The following is a 25,969-nucleotide window of genomic DNA, read 5'->3' as shown; positions in this document are numbered from 1 at the left end:
AGGTAAAGTCCCATGATAGGCTGTCTGCAAGTTGAGGAGCAAGGAAGTCAGCAGTGGATCAGTCTGAGTCCCAAAACCTCAAAAGTAGGGAAGCCGACAGTGCAGCCTTTAGCCTGTGACCAAAGGCCCAAGAGCCCCTGGCAAACCACTGGTGTGAGCCCAAGAGTCCAAAAGCTGAAGACTTGGAGTCTGATGTTCGAAGGCAGGAAACATCCAGCACAGGAGAAAGATGAAGACCAGAAGACTCAGCCAGTCGGTTCTTCCATCTTCTCCTGCCTGCTTTATTCTAGCCGTGCTGGCAGCTGATTAGATGGTGCCCAGCCAGACTGAGGGTGGGTCTGCCTCTCCCAGTCCACTGACTCAAATGTTAATCTCTTTTGGCAACACCCTCATAGACATACCCAGGAACAATACTTTGCATCCTTCAATCCAATCAAGTTGACACTCAGTATTAACCATTACAGATCTTATGCTTGTTTGGAGGAAAAGAGAGACTTGATCAATGAAATACATGGCAGTTAGCATGACCACTTGTCCTTAACTGTTTACCTGACTGGACTAGCAATAGCAACCAGTAGGTTTTCTTCCATTTAGAGGTAACTTTCCATTTCATTAACATTAATCAGAGTTTGCTCTTCAGTCAATGGTACAAAGAGCAGAATACTGAGAAGATGGCTCAGGGCATTGTGATCTCCACACTTCCTTTCATCATTTACTATATCTCCCAGGATCATAGAACAGCCTCTCCAGCCCCATAAGTTTATCATTCTGGGTCTTAGTTTCCTCTATAAAATGAGACTGAACCAGGGACTTAGACCAAGTATGAGGCTCCTTCTAGCACTATTATAAGTTTTTAACTCAAAATAACCTCCCTCTCCTTCCCAAACCACAAAACACTTTCCTGATGAGTAAATAAGAGTGCATTCTTCATGTCCCTTAGGGCTTGAGTCAGCAGAGGAGAGGAAATTCAGAATTTCAAGATGCCTGTCTTAAACTACTTGGATCTTTGAACCCTTTTCTCCCCAATTAGATATACAACTCCTGAGAAGAGGAACCTGATTTTGGAGTAGGTTAGGGAGGATTGGACTACCTGTAATTTAAGAGGCAGCGTTAAAATATTCAACGTGGCTGGGCACAGTGACTCATACCTGCAATCTTAGCACTTGGGAGGCTGAGGAGGGTGTATCACTTTAGCTCAGGAGTTGGAGACAAGCCTGAGCAACATGGCAAAATCCCATCCCTACAAAAAATTTTAAAAAAAAAAACTAGCTGGGCCTGGTGGTGTGTGCCTGTAGTCCCAGCTACTTAGGGGGCTAAGGCAGGAAGATCGCTTGAGCCCAGGAAGTCGAGGCTGTAGTGAGCCAAGATCATGCCACTGCACTACAGCCTTGGTGACAAAGTGAGACTCTGTCTCAAAAAAAGAAAAATTCAACATATAGTTTACATGACGACAAATACTTAGTACCAAGCACCCTGAGAAATTTTCCAGTCGCAAACTAGATCACTTGTACCCTCTAATTCAATCACCAGGAATATCTGTGAATTATTATTTTAGAATATGTTCATGAATCATGGGTTTATATACTTTTAGACAATTACACAAAGATGGTTGGCTGGGAAAATAATTGACTGACTATTTAGACTAAAGGAATCATGTGGTAGATTTGAGCCAGCAGAGCTGAAGAGTTAGTCTGCTGTTATTACTCATCACCTGAACTTTCTCATGGCAGAAAGTCAAAGGAAAACCAGAGGTCCTGGTGAGGCTGCTCAACTTACATTAATGTGGGCTTCTACCTGGTCCACACTGCTACTTTTGTAAGGCTCCCTGGATTGCATTAATACCAAAATAAACATGCATAATATCACCATGGCTCTTATGAAACATATGAATTACTTTAGTGCATTCTCATAGCACATAATCCAAAGGAAAAGGTACTTTATTTTAAAATGGAAAAAAAACGTGTCCATCTGCGTGTCTCAGCAGTCTCTCCAACAAGTTTCTTCTTGCTTGTGGCATTTAAAATTACAAACTAACATCTGTATCAAAGAGGATACAATATTTATCATTGGACAGTCACTGAAAATTATTAAGTACATATATGAATACAATTATATGAAGTTCCACATGAGACATACTCTCAGAGCAAAACCACCTCATTTCTGATTGATTGGTTATTTCAAATGACAATAAAACAAAGGTTTTATTTGATGTTTCATTTTAGTATGGGTATTTTGCTAAACTTGAGCAGTCAGATGAAGGATAGAAAGCAAAACGTACACTAGGGGATTAAAGACAGAATTCTATTGGGGTGGGACAAATGTCAGTTCTGAGGGTCAGGAATACTTGGATTCAAATCCAATTTTACTAAGTGACCATAAAAAGTCATTTAACCTTTCTTTGACCTGCAGTTTTTTTCAGTTCCAGATTCATAATAAATGTTCAATGAATGTCTTAATTATCCTTGAGTTGGCTGTAGGATAAAAGGGAGTAAGTAAGGGTGACAATGCCCCTTACCTTCCTTAACACATATGTATGGACATACTTGTACTATTCAGGCTCCACTCACTTTCCACACTTAGTCCAAAGCAGATGGATACTCTCCTTGCCTTGAGTTTCCTCTTTTTGGGAGACATGTAGCTCATAACAGAGGTGACAGTTGCATCTACTTTCAGATAATAGTTTAGCTGATGCTGTTGCTCCCCTTTAGCTGCTTGTTAAAAGCAAACTGAGGAATTATGCTTGGTTTCAAAGTGTTATCCAGTCAAGGATGGACCATCCTATCATCTGACCAGAACTCCATTCTCTCTCCAACCTTTGCCACCAGAAACAGTGGTCAGTAAGTCTCCACCAGTTACCACAATGGAAGTCTTTTTAATGCAGCAAAATACCAGCCAGGTAACACAATTTTACTCTCAGTTGTCAACAGGTACGAGGTTACTTTGGTTTTCTCAAAACCATATCTGCAGTTCATAAGCATGCTTACACATGTTCTCTTTCCCCTTTTTTAAAAAAGTAAAATAAAACATTTTAAAAATTACTACATTGTACAGTAACTTTCTCTTTTTCTTCACCTCAATGCCACTATTAAATGTAATACTAGACACATAGTGACAATGAAAAAGGCAGTTCTCATTTATTTTAATGTGCAGGCTACATTTTATCTTCACCAATGTTTGGATATATAAATAAATACTAGATGTGAAATGACTTTGAAATGTAAAATGTAACTAAGATGTCGGGGAGTATTGATTATTTAAATCTCTGGTAATTTGAGCTCCTTCCTCTGATGGTGTTCAATTTATCCCTCTTCTATTCAACACCTTCAAAACATTTTCATCCAGGAAATATCAAAGCATTTGGGGAAAATTTTAGCTGCAGATTTATCAGTTGCTCTCCAAGTTGAATCTAATCCACATTTGGACTTGATTAACATGGGCCAACCATATGTGTGCACACTTTCTGAAAGGACCACACACAGATGGGAGCAGATATTATATTTTTGTCCTTCCCAGCTACTATTGCTCATTGCATATGGGTATTTTCTATGATGCCTTTATGATATTTGGTAAACATGGACCTTCCTGCTCAGCCACTGGGATTTTAGTCAGGGGAGAGGAGAACAGCTAATGAGCCAAGCAGTGTTGCCATTTATCTCCTCCACATCTCAAGGTCAACAGGAAAAAAAAAAATGAAAAAGAAAAAACAGCAAAAGTGCCTATTTGGAATTAATGGAGAGGAAAGCGTCTAACTATACAGCTCAGAACCAACCTGGGGTTTAGGTCCAGCCTTAGACAATATTGGAAAAATGATGTGTCTCTGGTGCCCAGCCACATTTTTCTGAGCCCTGTTTTTCATCTAGTTTCATGTTTCCCTTTGATTTTCTTAGTATGACAGTCTGCCCTTGGAGATATCAATAGGGAATCTGGGAATCTATCAATTCATTTACACAAAGAAGGAAATGAGTAACAGTACTTGAAACACATTTCTCTTCCTAGCTTTGCATCTTAATAGTCAAAGAAGCCTTTAGCTAAATGTTTATCCATTTATTATATATAGCAGCTAAGAGTTGGAAGGTGTTTGAGCAAGGATGTATTGGGACCTTTGTGGAACTCCCAACAATTTGTACACCATTAATTTTTCAAACTTTGATTAGGAGGAAAGCCTTCCCAGGTGCAGCCACATCTGTGGCTGCCCATGGACCAGGTGACAAGCTCAGGGCTGGAGTAGGCAGGACTCTCTCTATGCGTTACATGATGTAAGTTCAAAGTAGCCATTTCGTCACAGAACTTTCAGAAATGGTAAGTTAAAAAATTTCATTCCTTGCCTGCCTAACCAGACTTAGACAATTCCTTTTGTTTTCTGTGAATAAAGATCCTCATGTGGGTACCTCAGGTTCGATTCAGGAGCATCAAGACATGCTTCTCTGATAGACCGAAAGGGCCCTCTAAGGATCCAGGTCTGTACCTGCTCTACCTGATCACTGAGAGTGCTTATCTAGGTCCCAAGGGAGTAATTAAAGGTCCTTTATTTGATTCTGTTCAGGTGTGTCTGATTCACATCATCAGAAGGATTAAGTGGGAGAGTTGCAAACAACTTCGAAAAGTTGAATAATAAATTGAAACTATTAGGATATATATCTGCAATTCTGATATTAAGTTGTGATCTCCTTCAAGAGACACACTGTCTTATTTTAGGTGTCTGGTGCCTGGTGCCCAATAAATACTTGCCAAAATATTGCTGAATGGATGTATAATACTACATTACAGCCCAGATGGAGTCATGCTTAATACCAATCCCTCCACCCTAGGACCTAGAGCTAGTCTTCCCATGTACTCTGTTCTTTATGACCAGTACCATGAGATTTTCTAAAATTTTTGTTGTGGTTCATTCAATGCATGTTGTAGCCACCTCCCTAACATCTTTTGAAATTTCTTGGTGGCCTATTTTCCAGACATCAGAGACAGTAACCTGATATGCTGCCATCACCCTGAGTAGAGTTCACTGCCTACTTTTGGCCTTTGCATACTGGCATGTGTTAAAAGGCATGATGGTCTTGGCTTCTTCTCTATCTCACCTAGAAACTGTCCTCCTACCCCTCTTAGCAGCTCTCCCAGTTTCCTAGCCACATCTACCACATTCTTGGTTGCCAGTGGACTGATTTTGGCTTCACTGCCCTGACTTAACCAGTATACCTCTCCAATGTGACTGAAGCCCATGATCATCACCCCTAACTTGTACCATTACCCCTAGTCCAATCACTTAGCAGCCTACTTGAGGCTAACTGTCCTACCCTAATGTCGAGAGGCTGAGGGAGGAGAATCGCTTGAACCTGGGAGGTGGAGGTTGCAGTGAGCCGAGATCATCCCATTGCACTCCAGCCTGGGTGACAGAGCGAGACTCCATCTCAAAAGGGGGGAAAAAAAAGAAATAATATTTCCCAAAGGAGTGCTACTGTTACTAATTGTAGACCCCTTTCTTAAAACCTTCACCTTTTTGTCTATCACATTAACAGAAATCAAAGTCATCCCTTGGGATATGCTTAAGTAGTACTCCTTAAAATGTGCTCCAGGACACCAGCATTGGTGTAACCTGGGCTGCTTATCAAGAGGGCCTGATAATCTGCATTCTGACTAAGCCCATCAGACAATGCTTATGCCTACCAGAGACTGAAACCCACTATACTAAAAGATGTTTGATCAGTCAACCAGCCTAGCAGTGTTTTTGATCCCAGTGATTTCCTAATCTTCCCTCCCTCTCTCCATGTGTGGGTTGTATTAATGATGCACTTTTAACTTGACTTCTAACTTGCCCCCAGGCTAATTTCACTTAAGGTCTAGGTGGGTTAAGATGACACTCTTGTTTGATACTTGATGCATCCTGTCAAATCTCCCTGACACTAGAATGTCACATGGTTCAGAAATTTCAAGGTACAACTGGGAGGAAAGAGTCAATGGATCAACATGGTACAGGAAGGCCTTCCTTATGTTCTCAGTGAAAGAGTGGATAGTATTCTAGGACATTGGATGACAAAGCCCTGTGGAAGCAATAGATGTCTCACCTATCTGCCCAGATTGCCAAGAAGTTCCTATTTTAAGAAGTGTTCCTTGCACTTAAAGTTTTCCTCATATTCAAGAGGGTAAATTTACCTATAAGAGGAAATCCTTCAAGCTGGTTGCCTTCACTTATAGTTTATAATCACAGAGATGTTGAGCAGGATGGGGATGTTTGTTGGGGGAGGCCCAGAGATTTAGTCAAGATCAAATAGCTCTTTATGGGTAAGCCAGGTCTATCACCCAGGTTTCTGGGCTGCCGGGAGAGGCTGGAGGAGTTTTTAAAACAACAAGCCATGAGAATTCTGGGTGTCTGAGGAAAAATGAAAGGGGTATCCCTGAGCAGGTACAAGGCAACTAAGGTGTCTATGACCAACTCTGCTGGCTTCATAGACAAAGGAGGATAATAAATTGGTAACAGATTATTTTCCTAAGGAGGAAATGTGAAATGTGGTAGTGTGGGAAATAATAAAGGGAATTTGATGTCGATTAAAGCTGTATTCAAATCTAACTTTGGTCACTCACTGGTTTTATGAGTTTGGGAACAAAGCTTAAACTCTGTGAGCTTCCTAGAAAGGAAATTAGAAAAACAAAGAAGAAAAAAAAAAACCGTATGAATGTCTTCTTTTGAGAAATGTCTGTTCATATCGTTTGCCCACTTTTGGATGGGGTTGTTTGTTTTTTTCTTGTAAATTTGTTTGAGTTCTTTGTAGGTTCTGGATATTAGCCCTTTGTCAGATGAGTAGATTGCAAAAATTTTCTCCCATTCTGTAGGTTGCCTGCTCACTCTGATGGTAGTTTCTTTTGCTGTGCAGAAGCTCTTTAGTTTGATGAGATCCCATTTGTCAATTTTGGCTTTTGCTGCCGTTGCTTTTGGTGTTTTAGACATGAAGTCTTTGCCCATGCCTATGTCCTGAATGGTACTACCTAGGTTTTCCTCTAGGATTTTTATGGTATTAGGTCTAACATTTAAGTCTCTAATCCATCTTGAATTAATTTTCGTATAAGGAGTAAGGAAAGGATCCAGTTTCAGCTTTCTACTTATGGCTAGCCAGTTTTCCCAGCACCATTTATTAAATAGGGAATCCTTTCCCCATTTCTTGTTTCTCTCAGGTTTGTCAAAGATCAGATGGCTGTAGATGTGTGGTATTATTTCTGAGGACTCTGTTCTGTTCCATTGGTCTATATCTCTGTTTTGGTACCAGTACCATGCTGTTTTGGTTACTGTAGCCTTGTAGTATAGTTTGAAGTCAGGTAGCGTGATGCCTCCAGCTTTGTTCTTTTGACTTAGGATTGTCTTGGAGATGCGGGCTCTTTTTTGGTTCCATATGAACTTTAAAGCAGTTTTTTCCAATTCTGTGAAGAAGCTCATTGGTAGCTTGATGGGGATGGCATTGAATCTATAAATAACCTTGGGCAGTATGGCCATTTTCACGATATTGATTCTTCCTATCCATGAGCATGGTATGTTCTTCCATTTGTTTGTGTCCTCTTTGATTTCACTGAGCAGTGGTTTGTAGTTCTCCTTAAAGAGGTCCTTTACATCCCTTGTAAGTTGGATTCCATCAGCCAACAGACACATGAAAAAATGCTCATCATCACTGGCCATCAGAGAAATGCAAATCAAAACCACAATGAGATACCATCTCACACCAGTTAGAATGGCGATCATTAAAAAGTCAGGAAACAACAGGTGCTGGAGAGGATGTGGAGAAATAGGAACACTTTTACACTGTTGGTGGGATTGTAAACTAGTTCAACCATTATGGAAAACAGTATGGCGATTCCTCAAGGATCTAGAACTAGATGTACCATATGACCCAGCCATCCCATTACTGGGTATATACCCAAAGGATTATAAATTATGCTGCTATAAGGACACATGCACACGTATGTTTATTGCAGCACTATTCACAATAGCAAAGACTTGGAATCAACCCAAATGTCCATCAGTGACAGATTGGATTAAGAAAATGTGGCACATATACACCATGGAATACTATGCAGCCATAAAAAAGGATGAGTTTGTGTCCTTTGTAGGGACATGGATGCAACTGGAAACCATCATTCTTAGCAAACTATCACAAGAACAGAAAACCAAACACCGCATGTTCTCACTCGTAGGTGGGAACTGAACAATGAGATCACTTGGACTCGGGAAGGGGAACATCACACACCGGGGCCTATCATGGGGAGGGGGGAGGGGGGAGGGATTGCATTGGGAGTTATACCTGATGTAAATGACGAGTTGATGGGTGCAGCACACCAACATGGCACAAGTATACATATGTAGCAAACCTGCACGTTGTGCACATGTACCCTACAACTTGAAGTTTAATAATAATAAAAAAATTAAAAAAAAAAAAAAAACCACTGAGTTCTCAGCTGAGACAAGGTTCAGGGATAGGGTCCTGCTTGTTAGGAATTTATCTCAGTGGGGTCTCCCATGCTGTTAATAGTTTTGACTCCCAAACTGTGAGCCCCTCTAGGATAGTTAGATCTGCCACAAAGGCAGCAATAATTGTGTGTGAGATCTCTGCTTCCTGAAGAAATGTGAAAAGGTCGTTTTGCAAAACAATCAAATTCAGCAAGCCTATGATTAGGAATATTAAAGTTGGGTTGTTTCTAATAACAAAGCAATATATAGTTGAATTCTGTGATGTTCTTAAAAGAACATGCTCTTTTAAGGTGTGTTCATTTTCATTATTATTATTATTTTTAATTTCTTAAAAGTAAACTTTTCAAAACTATAATGAAATTTCCAGATTTTTTGGTTTTGATTCACTGAAACCAATTATCCACATACCATCTAGTTATTTTCATATAATGAACATTTTTTTAAATTTTAATTTTAAGTTTTTGAATTGAAAATTGACAAATTATAGTTTTATATGTTTATGGGGTACAAAGTGATGTTATGATTTATGAATAGAATGTGGAGTTATTAAATCAAGCAAATTAGCATATCCATTCCCTCAAATACTTATTATTTTTTATGGTGAGAACACTTGAAATTTACTCTCTTAGCAATTCTGAAATATACAATGCATTATGATTTACTATTTTCACCATGCTATGCAATATATCTCCAAGAAAGAAAAATCTAGTCCTTCTGTCTAATTGAGGCTTTGTTTCCTTTTGCAGTGCTATTCATAATAGCCAAGTTATGAATGAACATATTTTTGTATGATGAAAATATTTATTTCTTCTTTGAAAAACAGAAAAAAATAGATTCTCATTATGGTAATAATAATTTTAAGCTCATGGAGCCTTTTGAATTTTTTTCACCCTTAATAAGGTGCCAGTTCTGTTTTTTTTCTTTTTTACTTTTTTTGGTTCTTTTATTCTGTCCTTATTTCAAAGAGTTCACGGCATTAATCTCCACAAAATTGTGTTTTCAAAAAAATAAAGTCTTTATGCTGGGAAACAAAAACTAAATATCTGTATTTCTATAGCTATATCTACACACGAACTCCATAAATGACAACAATTTTTCCTGCCTAAAATGTTATTTTTAAGTCAGTTGTTTAGAACTATAAGCCACGTTTTTTCCTTTAGAGACATGTTTGGGTTCTCAGAATAGCCCACAGAAGGTAGCTAATTTATTTAGCAATGAATGTGAAATGCTGTATGTTTGTGACAAATTTTTAATAATCATATGATTATAATAGCAAAAAATTACTGAACAAAATGGAATTTTATAATTTTACTTTTCAGTTATTGTTTGAAGAAAGGCACATCTAATTACATGAAGATGGGAAAGCTGTTATAAATAGTTTTTATGGACATTTTCAAATAATTTATACTTCTCAATTCAGATAATGCAAGATAAAGAATAAAAACAAAATATGAATCATCCCACTAACCAAATATATCTAATCTTAATAAAATAGTGTGTTTATTTCCAAGATTTAAAACATGTTTTCACATTACACTGTTCTATATCTTTATTTTTCCAATCATTATATTTTAATAATTTTGATGATTGTCAGCATGGATTCTTTGTCTAATATGACTTCAAATCGCAACCCTTTCCTTTCTTTAAAATACATGTGTTAAATTTTGTTTCGTTTGCTAGATTGTAAAAATGAAGCAGAGAAAGATAAAGATAAAGGAACCAGGAAGGCAGAGCAAGAATGAGCATGACAGCAAAGGAGAGTTTAGGCAACAGTGTGAGATTTCGTGGGGTCTTTGGATATAAAAGGTGTTTGAGATACGATGAACAGAATTTGAAGCAGTCAACTTTAGAAAAATAGGGATTGTAGTATTAGGATCAAATGAGAATAAGCATCATCTTACCTACCTCATCATTTGGTTGATGACAAAACAAATGTTTAGCAAGTTTAAGGTCTTGTTTGGGGGAAGAGATAGTTAGAGGCAGTACTAGGAAGGGAACCAAGATTTACTAATTCTCAATCCTAACTTCCTTCCTTGAATCTTGGAGATATAGAAAAATGGGAGAGCAAGAGGTGTGCATCATTCCCCTGAGGATTAAAAAGGGATATGGTGGAAATGAGATGGTAGCTCAACGAATATCCTGATATAAGGATCAGCCAGAGCTGACTGGAGTTCAAAAAAATTAAGGAAAGAGGAAAGTGGAGCAGAGTAACCCTTACTGGGTGCAGAGAGCTGAAGACTATGTACAAACCATCGTTTGTTTGTTTGTTTGTTTGTTTTGTAAGATAATGAGTAGTTTGTTTTTCCTTTTTTTTTCTTTTTAAATTTTTTATTTCCATAGGTTTTTGGGGTGAGTAGTTTGTTTTTCCTTTTTAAATTTTTTATTTCCATAGGTTTTTGGGGAAAAGGTGGCATTTGGTTACCTGACTAAGTTCTTCAGTGGTGATTTGTGAGATTTTGGTGCACCCAGCACCTGAGCAGTATACACTGAACCCAATTTGTAATCTTTTATCCCTCACCTCCTTCCCACCCTTTCCCCTTGCATCCCCAAAGTCCATTGTGTCATTCTTATGCCTTTGCATACTCATAGCTTAGCTCCCACTTACGAGTGAGAACGTATGATATTTGGTTTTCCATTCCTGAGTTACCTCATTTAGAATAATGGTCTCCAATCCCATCCAGGTTGCTGTGAATGCCATTAATTCATTCCTTTTTATGGCTGAGTAGTATTCCATCATATATATGTACCACAGTTTCTTTATCCACTTGTTGATTAATGGGCATTTGGGTTGGTTCCACATTTTTGCAGTTGCGAATTGTACTGCTCTAAACATGTGTGTGCAAGTACCTTTTTCATATAATAACTTCTTTTTCTCTGGGTGGATACCCAGTAGTGGGATTGCTGGAACAAATAATAGTTCTACTTATCTTTCTTTAAGGAATCTCCACACTGTTTTCCATAGTGATTGTACTAGTTTACATTCCCTGTAGAAAGGTTCCCTTTTCACCACATCCATGCCAACATCTATTATTTTTTTATTTTTATTTTTGATTATAGCCATTCTTGCAGGAGTAAGGTGATATTGCATTGTGGTTTTCATTTGCATTATCCTGATCATTAGTGATGTTGAGCATTTTTTATGTTTGTTGTCCATTTGTGTATCTTCTTTTGAGAATATTCATGTCCATAGCCCAGTTTTTGATGGGATTGTTTTTTTTTTTTTTGCTAATTTGTTTGAGTTTATTGTAGATTCTGGATATTAGTCCTTTGTCAGATGTATAGATTGTGAAGATTTCCTCCCACTCTGTGGGTTGCCTGTTTACTCTGCTGACTGTTCCTTTTGCCATGCAAAATAAACAAAAATATAAAGTAGGAGAAGGACACCCTATTCAACAAATGGTGCTGGGATAATTGGCAAGCCACATGTAGGAGAATGAAATTGGATCCTCATCTTTCACCTTATACAAAAATCAATTCAAGATGGATCAAGGACTAAAATCTAAGACCTAAAACTATAAATATTCTAGAAGATAACATTGGAAAAACCCTTCTAGATATTGGCTTAGGCAAGGATTTCATGACTGAGAACCCAAAAACAAAGGCAATAAAAACAAAGATAAATACGTGGGACTTAATTAAATAAACCATCATCTTTAAATGGGTTTTTCTAGCTCAAGAACTACTTGCTCCAGAATTATCAAAATTCTAGAATAAATGCTAAAATATACTGTTAACCTATCCATGTAGTAAATGAGAAGACTGTGGAGTTAAGCATTTGCCCATTTGATGTAAGAAGAACTAGCACTTACCATGATCAATTATACTTATTACATCATTCTGTCCTTGAAGCAAAGTCCAAGGTATAATTCTAAAATAGTATAAACTTTATATCTTTTGGACATTAGTGTGGGTAAGAGTCTATTGTTCTTGTTAAGTTATATCTCAGTGGTCTTGTTTATTCTAGTACAAAGCTGAGAACAGCACCATTTTTGGGGAAGGAGGGAGAATCAGAGGCTGGAAGATGAAAAATAGAGTAAGAGGTTATGGTGAATACTACAATATTTTTAAAAAATTATCAATGACTGTTCTTCATTTTAGAAACAAAAAGCACTGCCCTGATTTGGAGCTTAGATTTCATTATTTGAATCAATGTCACTTTGCTTAATGCCAAGTGTCTTTTGTTTGTTTCTCAACAAGTGGACTTCATAGATTTAAAAATGGTTTTTAATTTTTTTTGTTTGCTAAGACTCACCTTGACCCTATCCTGTCCCATGGACTTGAAGAACTTTCCGATGGATGTCCAGACCTGTACAATGCAGCTGGAGAGTTGTAAGTCACCACTGTTGAAATGACTCCCTGCTTGTTTTAACCAATGACCCGGTTCTTTCAGTATGTAATTAAAGAGAAAGGACCCTTATGACTCATTCCCTATATACTGACCAACCCCCAACATCCTAATGGAAAGACAAACCAAAGTGTGTGTGCGTGTGTGTGTGTGTCATACAAAATCTCATTATCAATACAGCATAGACAACCTTTCAAAGTAAAATGCCAAATAACTTTCCTTTGTCCCCCCAAACCCCGCAAAATAGCCTGATTTAGTGAGCTTTTCATTGAAATGAAAATGTCTCCTGGGAAAATTTAAATTAGTCATTAAATTTTTATAGTGAATCACTCTTTAATCAGAAAATTGAGTTTCTTTCCATCTTATGCCCGTATAGACCATCACCCCAAAAGGAATTCTGGCAGGATGGGATAATTGCTTTGAGAACAAGACATAACCACCTTGGCCAGAGGAGGATGTAAGAATGAGGAGCATGAGATGAGATGGAATAAGATAGAATAAGAGGCATTTCTCTTAGATAAGCAGTGGATACACAAAAGCATGGTGAAGCAAGTAGAAAACCCCCCATCTACTTTGTCCCCTTTATTACCTAACCCTGATGCCACTAAAATCTTTGACATGTGTCACCATAAGTTGCTGATGCCTCCAAGGTAACAGGATTTTCAGTTAAGAAACATGAATTTCTTTCTGGCTTGGTCTATCAGTTTCTCTGTTTGTAAAATGTAGAGAATAATAAGTGCCACTGACCTACATGGATGTTAGGAGATTTAATGAGGCAGGGGCAAGGAAATACTTTTAACTTCTTGGCTTAGAAAAATAATATGTGTAAAAAGACTTATCCATTATTTAAAAAGAGGTAGTGACAGGGTTGGTTTCATTCTGATCATTTAAAATCACTATGGATTTTCCTTGAAACATCCCAGAGAAATAAACAAAATGATGAAACCTCTTTAAGAAGTTGTCATAGATAAAATGAAAATTTCTGATTCAGAATAGGCCTTATATATTTTTTTCCTTATCGCTCCTTCTCTTGAGAAGAAAGCTGAGAAAAACATTTTCTTACATAATGATTCCTTCTTTCTATTTTATCTACTGCTCCAAAATCTCCCCTGACTCAACCCAACACTTTTATTTTTTCTGTAAAACAGTAGCCATAGCTGTCAACTGATGCTCATCCAAGGCTTAGAAAATTTGGATTAGTAAATAAGCTCAGTCCTGGCATGAATAATGAAATCAAAGAAACATCATGTTTACCACTAACTTTGGATGTGAAGGGTGGGAATTATTTTTTTTTTTTTCCTTTTCTATCCCATTATTACTTTCTTCATCCCTACCTCTTTACCTCTGCTGTCTTCCCCATGCTGAGGCTTCAGGGTGACTGACAAGAACTTTTATTGTGGTGGCCAACGAGAAGCTTAACAGACAAGAACATGGGGTATTTTTGAGCTTAGAGTACTATTTGCTGGAGGTTTCCAAGGTGTACCCATACAGATAGGGTTTGCCATTCTCTTTGAGGATCATCAGTGCTTGTATAGGGCCTCTTTGTATCTCCTTGCTTTAAATGTTCTTCTTTTTTTGGGGGGGGGGGCTTTATGTTGAAAAGGTAGTCCTTTTCAACATAAAGAAACAGGAAAGTAGATTACAATTAAACTTGCCATTGATTTCTGGGTAGCTTTGGTGAGTCACTGTCTTGCAGTAAATAAGAATAAGAATCCATACACTTAAAAAAACCATGCTGAGGTTTTTGACCAGCCAAGACCTCACATAATGTCCCCTGTCCTCATCACTCTTATTTGAAAAGTTCAAATATTACAAACAAAGGGAGAAGGTAGAGAAATGGTGCATGAAAGAAGAGTAGGCTTCATTTCTAGGGTAGAGAAAGATCCAGAAACAATTGACAGATGATGACCTAGCTAGCAGGAGCCTGGAGACTAAGAGCTAACTTTGGATTACCAAACTGATAACAATCTTATTTTGGATGATTTGAGTCATATAACAATATGATTTTTCATAATAGGTAATCTGTTTTACTTCATATTAATAATTATGATGAGTGGGCCCATTTAGCAAGACACTAGCACAAATGAATATTCTTAATTTGCATATCCCACAATTTCCTCTTAGGTTACCTGCCAATAGTCTTCCCCATTTGCTAAAGTAGAAGGACTTTAACATAAGCTTTCTGAATGCAAAGCTAATAGACCCTAGGAGGAGGGCCAAGTCTGCAATGGGAATGTTTTAGGCAGGCCCGTGATGAATTGATTCTCATTTAAAAAAAGAATGGTTTTCATTTGAAGTACTAAGACTGGCACTGTGGATTGGATTGTCTTATTGAATTGCCAAAGCCTCAGCTCTTGCAAGTAAAGACAATCTTCAAAGGATTTTTGTGTTTGTTTACTTGTTTGTTCTTCAGAAAGAGTTAGTGAATAAAAAGGCAGAAATCAATAAACTTTTTAGATTCCATTCTTTCATTACACAGAAAAAAAATCCATCCATAAGTAGCTTTCTGTCTTAAATTTCTTTGGCTCCAATGACACAGAGTTGTAGTGATGACTGCAGCTCTTTTATTAAGAATGCTGTTGAATTGACTGAGCATATGTCCGCTTTAGATGGTTTCCTTGTTTGTTTCTTTACATGGGTAGACTTTCAAGCTTTCTTGGAAAGCCATATTCAATTTTCACTATGATTTCTTTACCTCAGTTGGGTACACGATGAATGACCTGATATTTGAGTGGTTAAGCGATGGTCCAGTGCAAGTTGCTGAAGGATTGACCCTGCCCCAGTTTATTTTGAAAGAAGAGAAGGAACTTGGCTACTGCACAAAGCACTACAACACTGGTAAGTGTTTTGTTTTTTTTTTTTTTTTTTTTTTTTTTTTTTTTTTTTTTTTTTTTTTTTTTTTTTTAGCTGTTAAACACAAGTGAGCTCCATTTGCAGCTTGGCGTATATATCTCGTTACTTTAATTGCTGCATATTTACCAGGCAAATAGACCTATGTGGCATGGACCTGATTTGACTCAAAACTCCCTCAACAGATAAGATTCCCATACTCTCTGGAATAGGTCAGGAAACACAAGAGGTAATTTCTCCAGAACATAGAGAGAAGGAGAGAGGATTTAGGATCTTTTGCTGTTCCCTAGCTGACCATCTGTTGTCAAATGAGTCTGGGGAAAGGTGTAGAAAACCTCATTAGTGGTGCAGAAAACATGAATTCTGGCTCCTTTCTGGCATCCGCTCTTGCCATTGGATGCTTAGGTAAATTTGCACCCTCTGCCTTACTGTCTTAGTGCCTAGTGGAAAAGAGGGACAATAACACAGGTCTTTGTAAACCCAGAAATAGAGCTGTTGTGTTCTTCAGTCCTAAATAGTAATAGAAATTTGGATGAACGTCAGCTGGCAGGAATTCAGCTGACTCTAAAGTCATGTGTTATCAATAGTACTGACAGACACATGGGGTTGGGGGACAGGTGGTGGAGGAAGAACTTGAGGTGGTAGCAACAAATAGGCATCTGTTGTTTTCTGGAAGATTTTACCTGTCCAGAAAAGTTGATGGTTTTTCCCAAGAAAAACCATGGTGTTCAGTACCATGCAAGTTGATCATGGAGAGACAATCAAGACATGATGGTTTGTCCAGTAACTGATCTAGGTCCCTTGCTGGGGAAAACAGTTTATGCACACTTGTTCCAGCAGCCAACGGTGATACTTATGAAGTAACCAAAACCTGATTCCAAGGATTTTTTTTTTCTGACTAAGGATTCAACCCTATGTCTTGTAATCTGTATGGAATAAGCAAAATTACCTTCTGGGGTTCTAACTCCAAGTCAATTAAGGAGAAAAAAAGTGGGAAGAGGTAGAAATATCTATCTCTTAAATGTTAAAAGTTTTAATGCCTTTATATGACCTCCTTTTTACAGGGAAAGAAACAATGTACATAGTTCCTAGGCATATGCTAAATGTACTGAAGCAATTACCCAGAAGGCTAGGAAATTTTTACAATGACTAGATTATACACTGGCTTATACAAATGTACATTTTTCTCTTGCCATTAATAACACAATGATAGATACACAGTTCTTTAAATACTTTGTAGTTTTATGTAAACTGTACTTCTTTGGAGGAAATGGCTTCAACTATTATACAGTATATGTCATGTGTTACATATTATATGCCATATAGTATATGCTATTAATAGAATATACTATATATTACATATTATAACCCCACAAAATTTGAATCTTTTATTTCCACTGGTAATTTTCTGTCAGTCTTGTAAATTCTGAAGCTCTGTCTAAAACAATCAAGCTGCAGCAAGCACAGATTTTAAAAATTAAATATGCCTTATGGTTTTGGTCCAGTGACTCTTTAGATCACACACTATTCTCACACTATTATTATCACTATTATTCCACAGTAATTATTTCTATTACTGGTTCAGTTGGAGAAGAGTTGAATTGGTTATGTAGGGTGAACATTTTGTGCAATCTTCCAAATCCATCTGCAGTAGTCTTTTTTTTTTTTTTTTAAACAACGTGGGATAGCGGAATTGGAAATATAAATTCAGACTGGACTTTAAATGATCATTTACTCCTTCTAGGAAAGTTTACCTGCATTGAGGTCAAGTTTCATCTGGAACGCCAAATGGGATATTATTTGATCCAGATGTATATCCCAAGCCTGCTTATAGTAATTTTGTCCTGGGTTTCCTTTTGGATAAACATGGATGCAGCCCCTGCCAGGGTCGCACTGGGCATCACCACAGTCTTAACGATGACCACCCAGAGTTCAGGCTCCAGGGCATCTCTGCCAAAGGTAAGAAATCTTGCTTGATAACAGATTACATGAAAGGTTCCCAAAGGTCTTGTGGGCTGGAGAGTTCTGTGAGGACAGAAATGTTGGCCACTCTATGACACTGTCGTAGATAGGAATGCAATAAGAGGACAAAAAGCTGAGTTTGAGAGAATCAGGGATCTGGGAACATGGGGAACCCTCAAAATCATATCATTTAGAGGAAAGGGAAATTAGTATTGAGAGTGAAGAGAAATGAGTAGAGGCAGAAACATGGCTTAGAGATTCTAGAAAGCCCTTGAGTGCTTTTGACCTCAGTTGTTTATGAGCCATGAAGCTTGCAAGAATTGGAGTAAGACTGATGCAATTTAGGCCATATTTTCAAGTATTTATTGGTGAAACTATTGCAATTCATATGTTCAATGAAGTCATTTATAGTAATAAAAATTTGAATTAGGCTCCTGGAAATTTACACAGAAGAGCCATATCAATGAATATATGAAAGAAATTAATGTACAGTATTAGGGTGCAGCAATCTGATATATGAAACATTGCTATGCCTTAATTTCCTTTAGTGGCTGATATGCTACTATTTTTGAGTGACACAGTTACCTAGAGAAGGAACAGTAGAGTCATCCAAAATGGTGAAAATTCCTAGAAATGTGGCATGGTGACAGAGGAGTGTGGGATCGATATCAGGGACATATAGACATTTTGTAGCACCTCAAATAATAATCCATAAGTGGCTGTGTAATCTATTTTTATAAAAAGCAGGCCATCTGCATTTGTAAATATTGCTTAAGTAATGATAAATGTCCCACTTTTGAAATGCTCTAGCACCCCATAAGTGTGCCTTTGTATGCTTCCCCATTCCACTGAGTACAATGAGCCATTGGCTTCAATTTTCCAGAATATGAGTTCAATTTAGGATTCAGTGTACATTGTCTCATACTGGTTGAGCAGTCTCTCCAAAATGCATTTCAGGAAAATAACAAAGATGTAATCCCATATTTTTGCTGGCTTGGGTTTATGTTTGGTTGTGCTGAATTTGACATAATGAGAAATGTCAGACCATGTTCCACATTATTTCCCATATCTAGAATATAAGATGACATATGGAGGAGGTCTGTGGTTGTAATAGAGGTGGGCTGAATACTGGAGAAATATTTATACAACTTATTAAGTCCCATGCCTCCAAAGATAAACATTAGGTTTTATATGGTCATGGAGAAAGGAATAGAGATATCTCTAATACTTCTTTATCTTCTAGAGTAACAAATAGCATAATGTACCTGTATTATTTTTCTATTGGAATACAGATGTCAGAAATACAGCTTTTTAAATCTCTATAATCAAAAATCAATTTTACCTAATAGCACTTTTAATCCACTCTGCGCCCCTCCCAAACAGGTCATTTGCTTATTTCTTATTAGTTATTAGCTACTGCCATTACTGCATGCCATGCCATTAAACCTCAGGATGTACAAACATATATTTTACAATTTAATAGACAGCTAAAATACTGGTGACAAATTGTAAGCATATAATGTCAAAATATAAGACATTTAGCCTCCAACTGTTCATTGCTATGAAAAGAGTAGTCATTTATCTTCAAAATGGGAGTTTGAGTTTTTATAAATTTGTTATTCATTTTATAAAGCTGTTATGATTCTGCATCAATGGTCAAAACTATTGCTAAATAAATGTTCACTGATCAGTGATCTTTGTATGTAGAGGCAATCAGGAACTCAGATAAACCAAAAGAGAGTATAATCAAAAATCATTTTATACTTGGCTCTGAACTCATGGTGGTTATCCTTTTGCCACCATTACGTTTATCTTCCTCCATGTACTTTTCTTATGCTGTTGTTAAACATGGTTGGCTTTCAACTGACCATGAGGAAATGTAACTTATGTAGATGATGGTGTGAAACAAACATGGGATAAAAAGTGAGTCATGGAAAATAAAAATTGGTCATACAGTTACTTATACATGTGCATTCATGTAAATACTCAATTTATAAACACTGCAATCGCTGACCAGATGCTCCACTGTGGTGATTGTACAGTTACTGCAGGGCCTCCTTCAATGCCCTGTACAGAGTACACATGCACATTACACTTTAAAAGTAAGATGTTTGTTATAGAAAAGATAGAAAACACAGAAAACATGATTAACATTAACCATTAAATAACTGTTGTTAAGACTTTGGTGTATTTTCTTTCAGTCTTTTTTTCTATGTGCATTTATGGGCAAGCCCACTCACATGCACACACAGAAAACTGAGATCAAACTTTTACACCATCTTAGATATTTAGCGTTTTCTTTTTTGCTTTTGTAAGTATGATAATTATAAGTACATTTGCATAAGAGTGTTTGTAGCCCACTGTGTTCTAGATAACATATATGTAGTTTTTAATTTTTAAAAACTTTCAATGAGAAAAAAGAAGGGACTGAGCATGTTTAGAGTGAATGAGGGAAGATCTATGAGAAGATATTTGATGGGATATATGTTCTATGCAGGCAAGAACTTTGTCTTGTTCATTCTGTTAACTTCAACACCTAGAACAGTATGTGGCTTAGACTAGACAACCAATACATCCTCATTGGATGGATAAATTAATGAAGAGCCATGTTCTCCCATGTGAGGCCATGTTGAAGACATTAGGTTGGTGCAAAAGTAATTGTGGCTTTTGTCATTAACAGTAATGGCAAATATCGCAATTACTTTTGTACCAACCTAGTAGATTAGACTTGAAGCAGAATCTGTGGGTAAAAGTTATACAGAAAAGTATTTGAGTTTTAATGTACAGAAGAATCTCATAATAATATGACATGTACTATAAAGGACTGGAATTTTTCTACAGTATGTCTCCCTTTCCAAAAATTCTCAAGCAGACTTTGTGAAGTTAAGAATATATGAACAAATTTACAAGAAAAAAAAAAAACAACTCCATCAAAAAATGGGCAAAGGACAGAATAGACACTTCTCAAAAGAAGAGATTTATGCAACCAACAGACATGAAAAAATGCTCATCATCACCGGTCATTAGAGAAATGCAAATCAAAACCACAATGAAATACCATCTCATGCCAGTTAGAATGGTGATCATTAAAAAGTCAGGAAACAACAGGTGCTGGAGAGGTTGTGGAAAAATAAGAATGCTTTTACACTGTTCGTGGGAGTGTAAATTAGTTCAACCATTGTGGAGACAGTGTGACCATTCCTCAAGGATCTAGAACGGGAAATACCATTTGACCCAGCGATCCCATTACAGGGCATATACCTAAAGGATTATAAATCATTCTATGATAAAGATACATGCACACGTATGTTTATTGTGGCACTATTCATAATAGCAAAGACTTGGAACCAACCTAAATGTCCATCAGTGATAGACTGGATTAAGAAAATGTGGCACATATACACCATGGAATACTATGCAGCCATAAAAAAAGATGAGTTCATATCCTTTGCAGGGACATGGATAAAGCTGGAGACCATCATTCTTAGCAAACTAACACAGGAACATAAAACCAAACACCGCATGTTCTCACTCACAAGTTGGGGCTGAACAATGAGAATACATAGACACAAGGAGGGGAACATCATACACTGGGGCCTGTCGGGGGCTGGGGGGTGGCTAGGGGAGGGATAGCATTAGGAGAAATACCTAGTGTAGATGATGGGTTGATGGGTGCAGCAAACCACCATGGCACGTGTATACCTATGTAACAAAACTGCATGTTCTGCACATGTAACCCAGAACTTAAAGTATAATAATAATAAAAAGAACAAAGACATATTTTGAAACATATGCAGGCCTTGATCTAAATCTTAGAGCTTTTACTTCACTCAACCTCTCTAAGTTTGTTTCATCATTTCTAAAATGAGAACATGATTATCTACCCCTTAAAAAATTAAATGAGGGTGAGATGAAGCAGTACTTATATAAATTGTTTAGCCCACGTTTTCTACATCATTGGTATTCAACTCATTCTGGTTATTTTTATTGTTACTGTTCCCTGTCCATAATGTAGTAGAAAAGACTGCTCCATTGGATGAGAGGTTATATTAGAAAATGCATAAAGGGCCTTATGAATAGAAGATGTCCTGTTCCTTGGATGACTCACTATTCACTTATAGTTGTACTGTCAATGAGATTAACCAAAGTTTGTCATATGTGTGTGTGTACATGATACAATTAGTCCTCCATATCTGCAGGTTCTGCATTTGCAGATTCAACAAACCACTGATCAAAAATATTTTTTTAAAAAAGCAAAACAACAATAAAAATAATACAACTAAAATAACCAGTACAGCATAACAACTATACAATATTTGCATTGTATTGGGTATTATAAGTAATCTAGAGATGATTTAAAGTATATGGGAGGATGTGCATAGGTTATATGCAAATAATACTCCATTTTATATAAGGGACTTGAGCATCCACAGATTTTCGTATTTGCAAAGGTCCTAGAACGAATCCCCTGTGGATACCAAGGGACAACTATGTATGTATGGGCAAATACACACGTGTGTGTTTTTTACAGATAGTTGATTAAATGGGTTAAGCTCCAGAGGGTCTGAATAAGATACGACTCAATTTTTCCCCACTCGCTGCCATTAAATACCCCCACTTGGCTATGTCTTCTCTGTCCCTGGAGGATTCTATAGATTCTCAGTACTATACGCTATACTATTACACCTGGAATGTGTATTTTTCAATGTAATAGACAGCTAACATATCAGTGACAAATACCTTAGGATAGTCTATTATCAGACTTTAAAAAACTTATCTAGTCTGAAACAAAACTTCAGTCTCATGTACAATGCAATGCTCTTTTCTTCCCTTGCCGCATGTTCAGGCCTGACTTTTGCCTTGAAAATGTACAGCGATGTGGAGCACACTGTCTGTTCCTTCACAGTTACTCCCCTGTATTTCCGACTTCTTTCCTCATTCATGTTGCTGACTTCATCATTGTTGAAGGCTGAGGGTAATGGGAAAGATGGAGGAAAGTCGCATGTGACCAACGCTATGGTATACTATTAGTGCCTTCTCTAATGGCAAGCCCCCAAATGCTGGATTTCTTGCGAGGTGAACTTGAGTTTTTTGGAGTTCCCAGGGCATCCCACATACTACACCATTTCCAGATGAATAATGTACTCTCTGGGTGATGTCTTATCATCTCCCCTTAGCTATCATCTCCTAGCAGCGTATCCCATACAACTTCTTACTCCTCAGGTCCCCTTCCTCAAGAAGATAGCCCTCCTGGTTGACGTGTTTTCCAGATGACTCACATTTAGCTATCTTCCGCACCATTTATTAGGCTTACTAAGAACTTGTGCATTATTGCCTTGCTAAATGATAGAAATGCAACTTAACCAACTGCTAATCTTTCTGCTTTCACCCTACTATCATGGGTATTCCAGCTAACCTACTGCCTTCAAAATTCATTCAGGTAAGAAACAGATATTGGTGTTCACATTTTCATATGAAACCCAAATGACTAAGGACAAATAAGAGATTCTCTTAAGAACTCTGATCCAGGGGTAACTTGTTGGAATTTCAGCAGCTTACCAAATATATGGCATATGGAAGAGATACCAGTCTCTTCTCTTACAGGGGTAGGAATAAGCCACCTTCTACCCATCTTTAGGAGAATAGGGAGAATGCCACAGCACTGTCAACATCCACAAATTCCATTCCTTCAATTAATGTTTTCAAATGTCTGGTTTTCTCTAGTAATACAGTGTGTTGGATGTTAGAGTCTCTAGACAGCATTTTCTGTCTTCTAGAAAGTACTGTATCTGACATGTATATGTGCAGTGTCTCCCTTTAGTGTAAGGCTTTGCTAAAAATGCTGAGGCAATAGGAATATCCTATTCCCATACTGTTACACATATAAATATACACTCTTAATTTTAGACTTTTATCCCTATGAGGGCAAGGACTTCATTGATCATGGAAATGTGCATGTACCCACCCCTCAGCACAACACCTGGTTCACAGTAGGTGCTCAGTAAAGAGTAAATCAGTGAATAAATGAACAGTGTTGAAAATACTTGTAATCAAGGGGTATTCCAGTATAATTCAATTGATGATTCATCCATCCATTTATTTATTCAACTAACACTTATTGAATGTTTTATCTGTGCCATGCATTCTTCCAGGGGTCAAAGATAAAACACAGCCCCGACCCTTAGGGGCTTGTAATCTGCAGGCCAGAGATAGGCATTTGGAATGGTGATTATTCAACAATGTAGAATATAAAGATATATGAAGTAAGATGCCTAACCTATTAAGTGAAGGAGGGAGGAATGGGTGGGTGAAGGAGGGAGGAATGGGTGGGTGAAGAAGGGAGAGAAGAGAGGGGCAGGGAGCAAAGGAAGTAGAGAGAGCAGGAGCAGACTTAGGAAAATGGCCTGAAGGAGGGAGCCTGAGCTGAATCTACGAGGCATGTTAAGTAGGTGAAGTAGGAGGAGGTAAAGGGCATTCCAGGCAACGAGGACCTTCTACTCATAATATTTGGGCTACACTTTTAAAATAAGGCTTTCTAGAAGAAAATCTGGGCACATTTCAAACATGCTTCACACATTTGAAACACGTTTTCAAGTAAGAAATTTGTGTTTATTGATTCCAAGTTAATTTCCTACCTTCCTGCCAACCAGTACTTTTTGTGTTTCTGTTCTTGATTTTTTGTTTTTCAGAAGTTCAATCCCTTCTCTAAATACAGGAAAATCAAATACCAGCATGATATGTGTTTCATCGGTATCTTCCCCTTTGAAGCTATAAAATTGGTTTTTATTTTTTTGTTTTAAACATACATCTCTGCCAACCCCCAAGAAGCTATTGTGCTGGCAATACTTCTTTTAACCGTTTAGAGCATAAAGCCTCTAGTGGCAGACTAAAGGCTGTGTGTTGTCTTTCCCACCCTCAGAAAAGTATGAGGATGAATTGAATGGAAGATGGAAGACTGAGACATCCGGCAGGCTTTGCATATGGCAAAACAAGATTAAACGATTATTTTCCTTTACTCCATGTTTGTCATCATAGCTAGATGATTTATAGCCACTCCTAAGTGTGTCTTGATTCCTCATTTGTGGCTGAAGCCCAGAGACTATAGAAGTGAAAGCAAACACTGAGATAGCTAGAATGACCTAGGTGTACAGATGACTCTGACAGGTCCAGAACTGTCTGTTTGAAGCAAGGATCCAGAGGCATTGTCTTTCACCATTATTAACTGGGATGGCCTATTTCCTATATAAGGAAATTTCTCCTTACTTTTCAGCCATCTGGTCAACTAAGACCAGCTGGACCATTTCAAGCAGCTGACAAACCCAGGACATGCTTGGAATTTAAAATAAAAGAGGCCATACATAGTTTTGCCACATTTGGTCTTGCTTTAATCCCCCTACCAGAATGCTTCTAACTAGAGACTGCACTAAGAGAACTATGAAAACAGTAAGACTGATACCTGTAGGAGTTTTTAAATAAAGATTTGTTTGGATATCTGTTTTAGCTCTAAAAAATAAAGATGATTGCTCCTTGAATCAGGCATATTCCCAGCAAATTTGAATGACTTTCCCAGTATTTCTGAAAGAAGCTGGAAACAATAATCTTTTGTACATAATCAGGATCTTATGAAGTTCTTGGATAAAGATTAAAAAGTAAGAAAGCCAAGCAAATTGATCTGCAGGCCTGCTTGCTTTAGCCAGATATCTGCATATGTAGAAGACTTCATAAACTTTCCCTCCTGACATTTCCCAAGCCACAGCAAATTGAAGAGTCATTCATGTAGTGAGTGTGTGAAAAAAAATATGCAAAGAGATGATGTGTGAGAATTCTCTGGGGACGGAGCTGAAGCGCCATTGGCACTTTAGTTTAAGAATGTTGTTGGCAGCCTTTTGCACGGAAGCTAACAGTGAGAGAAGCTATCCAAGCTATGCTTTTGCTCAAGTCCTGGTGAGGCTCATAAGTCTTTGGGGATGGCATATGGAAATTCAGGATTATTTTGAACTCTTTCTCTTTCCATTTCACTAAAATGGGTAACTATGGATCCAAATGGCTTGGGTTCTTATAAACACCACACAGTGAGGAAAAAAATGAACTATTGTGGAGTATGCAACATAGTGTCAGGCACTGTGTTATCATACATGATCACATTACAGACAAGAAGAAACAGAACTTCTGTCCTTAAGAAGACACAAACATAAAATAGAAGATTATAATTCAGTGCAATAAAGGCAGATTTTTTTACAAAATGGCTATAATAATTTCCCTCCCTGTATCTACACCCTTGGGTAATAGCTTCCTCTTACACTGACTATAAACTTGTTCATGTGACTTGTCCTGGTCAATGGGACAATGGCAAATGTAGCACA

At 37.5% G+C, this 25,969-nt stretch overlaps 1 protein-coding gene across 3 annotated transcripts in view; it reads left to right on the top strand.

Moving 5' to 3' along the window:
• The window catches only part of GLRA2 (glycine receptor alpha 2), a 220,310-nt gene that overhangs the window by 61,969 nt on the left and 132,372 nt on the right, over positions 1-25,969 (top strand). For all 3 annotated transcript variants that reach the window (XM_007991077.3, XM_007991076.3, XM_073013864.1), the window contains 3 exons: positions 12,696-12,778; positions 15,495-15,632; positions 17,389-17,603. In XM_007991077.3, coding sequence (XP_007989268.1) covers positions 12,696-12,778; positions 15,495-15,632; positions 17,389-17,603 — 436 coding nt within the window. The remainder of the gene's footprint in view (positions 1-12,695; positions 12,779-15,494; positions 15,633-17,388; positions 17,604-25,969) is intronic.

Source organism: Chlorocebus sabaeus, chromosome X (genome assembly GCF_047675955.1).
Source record: "Chlorocebus sabaeus isolate Y175 chromosome X, mChlSab1.0.hap1, whole genome shotgun sequence".
In the NCBI taxonomy this organism is placed as follows: domain Eukaryota; kingdom Metazoa; phylum Chordata; class Mammalia; order Primates; family Cercopithecidae; genus Chlorocebus; species Chlorocebus sabaeus.
This window is presented reverse-complemented; position numbering and strand designations above follow the sequence as displayed.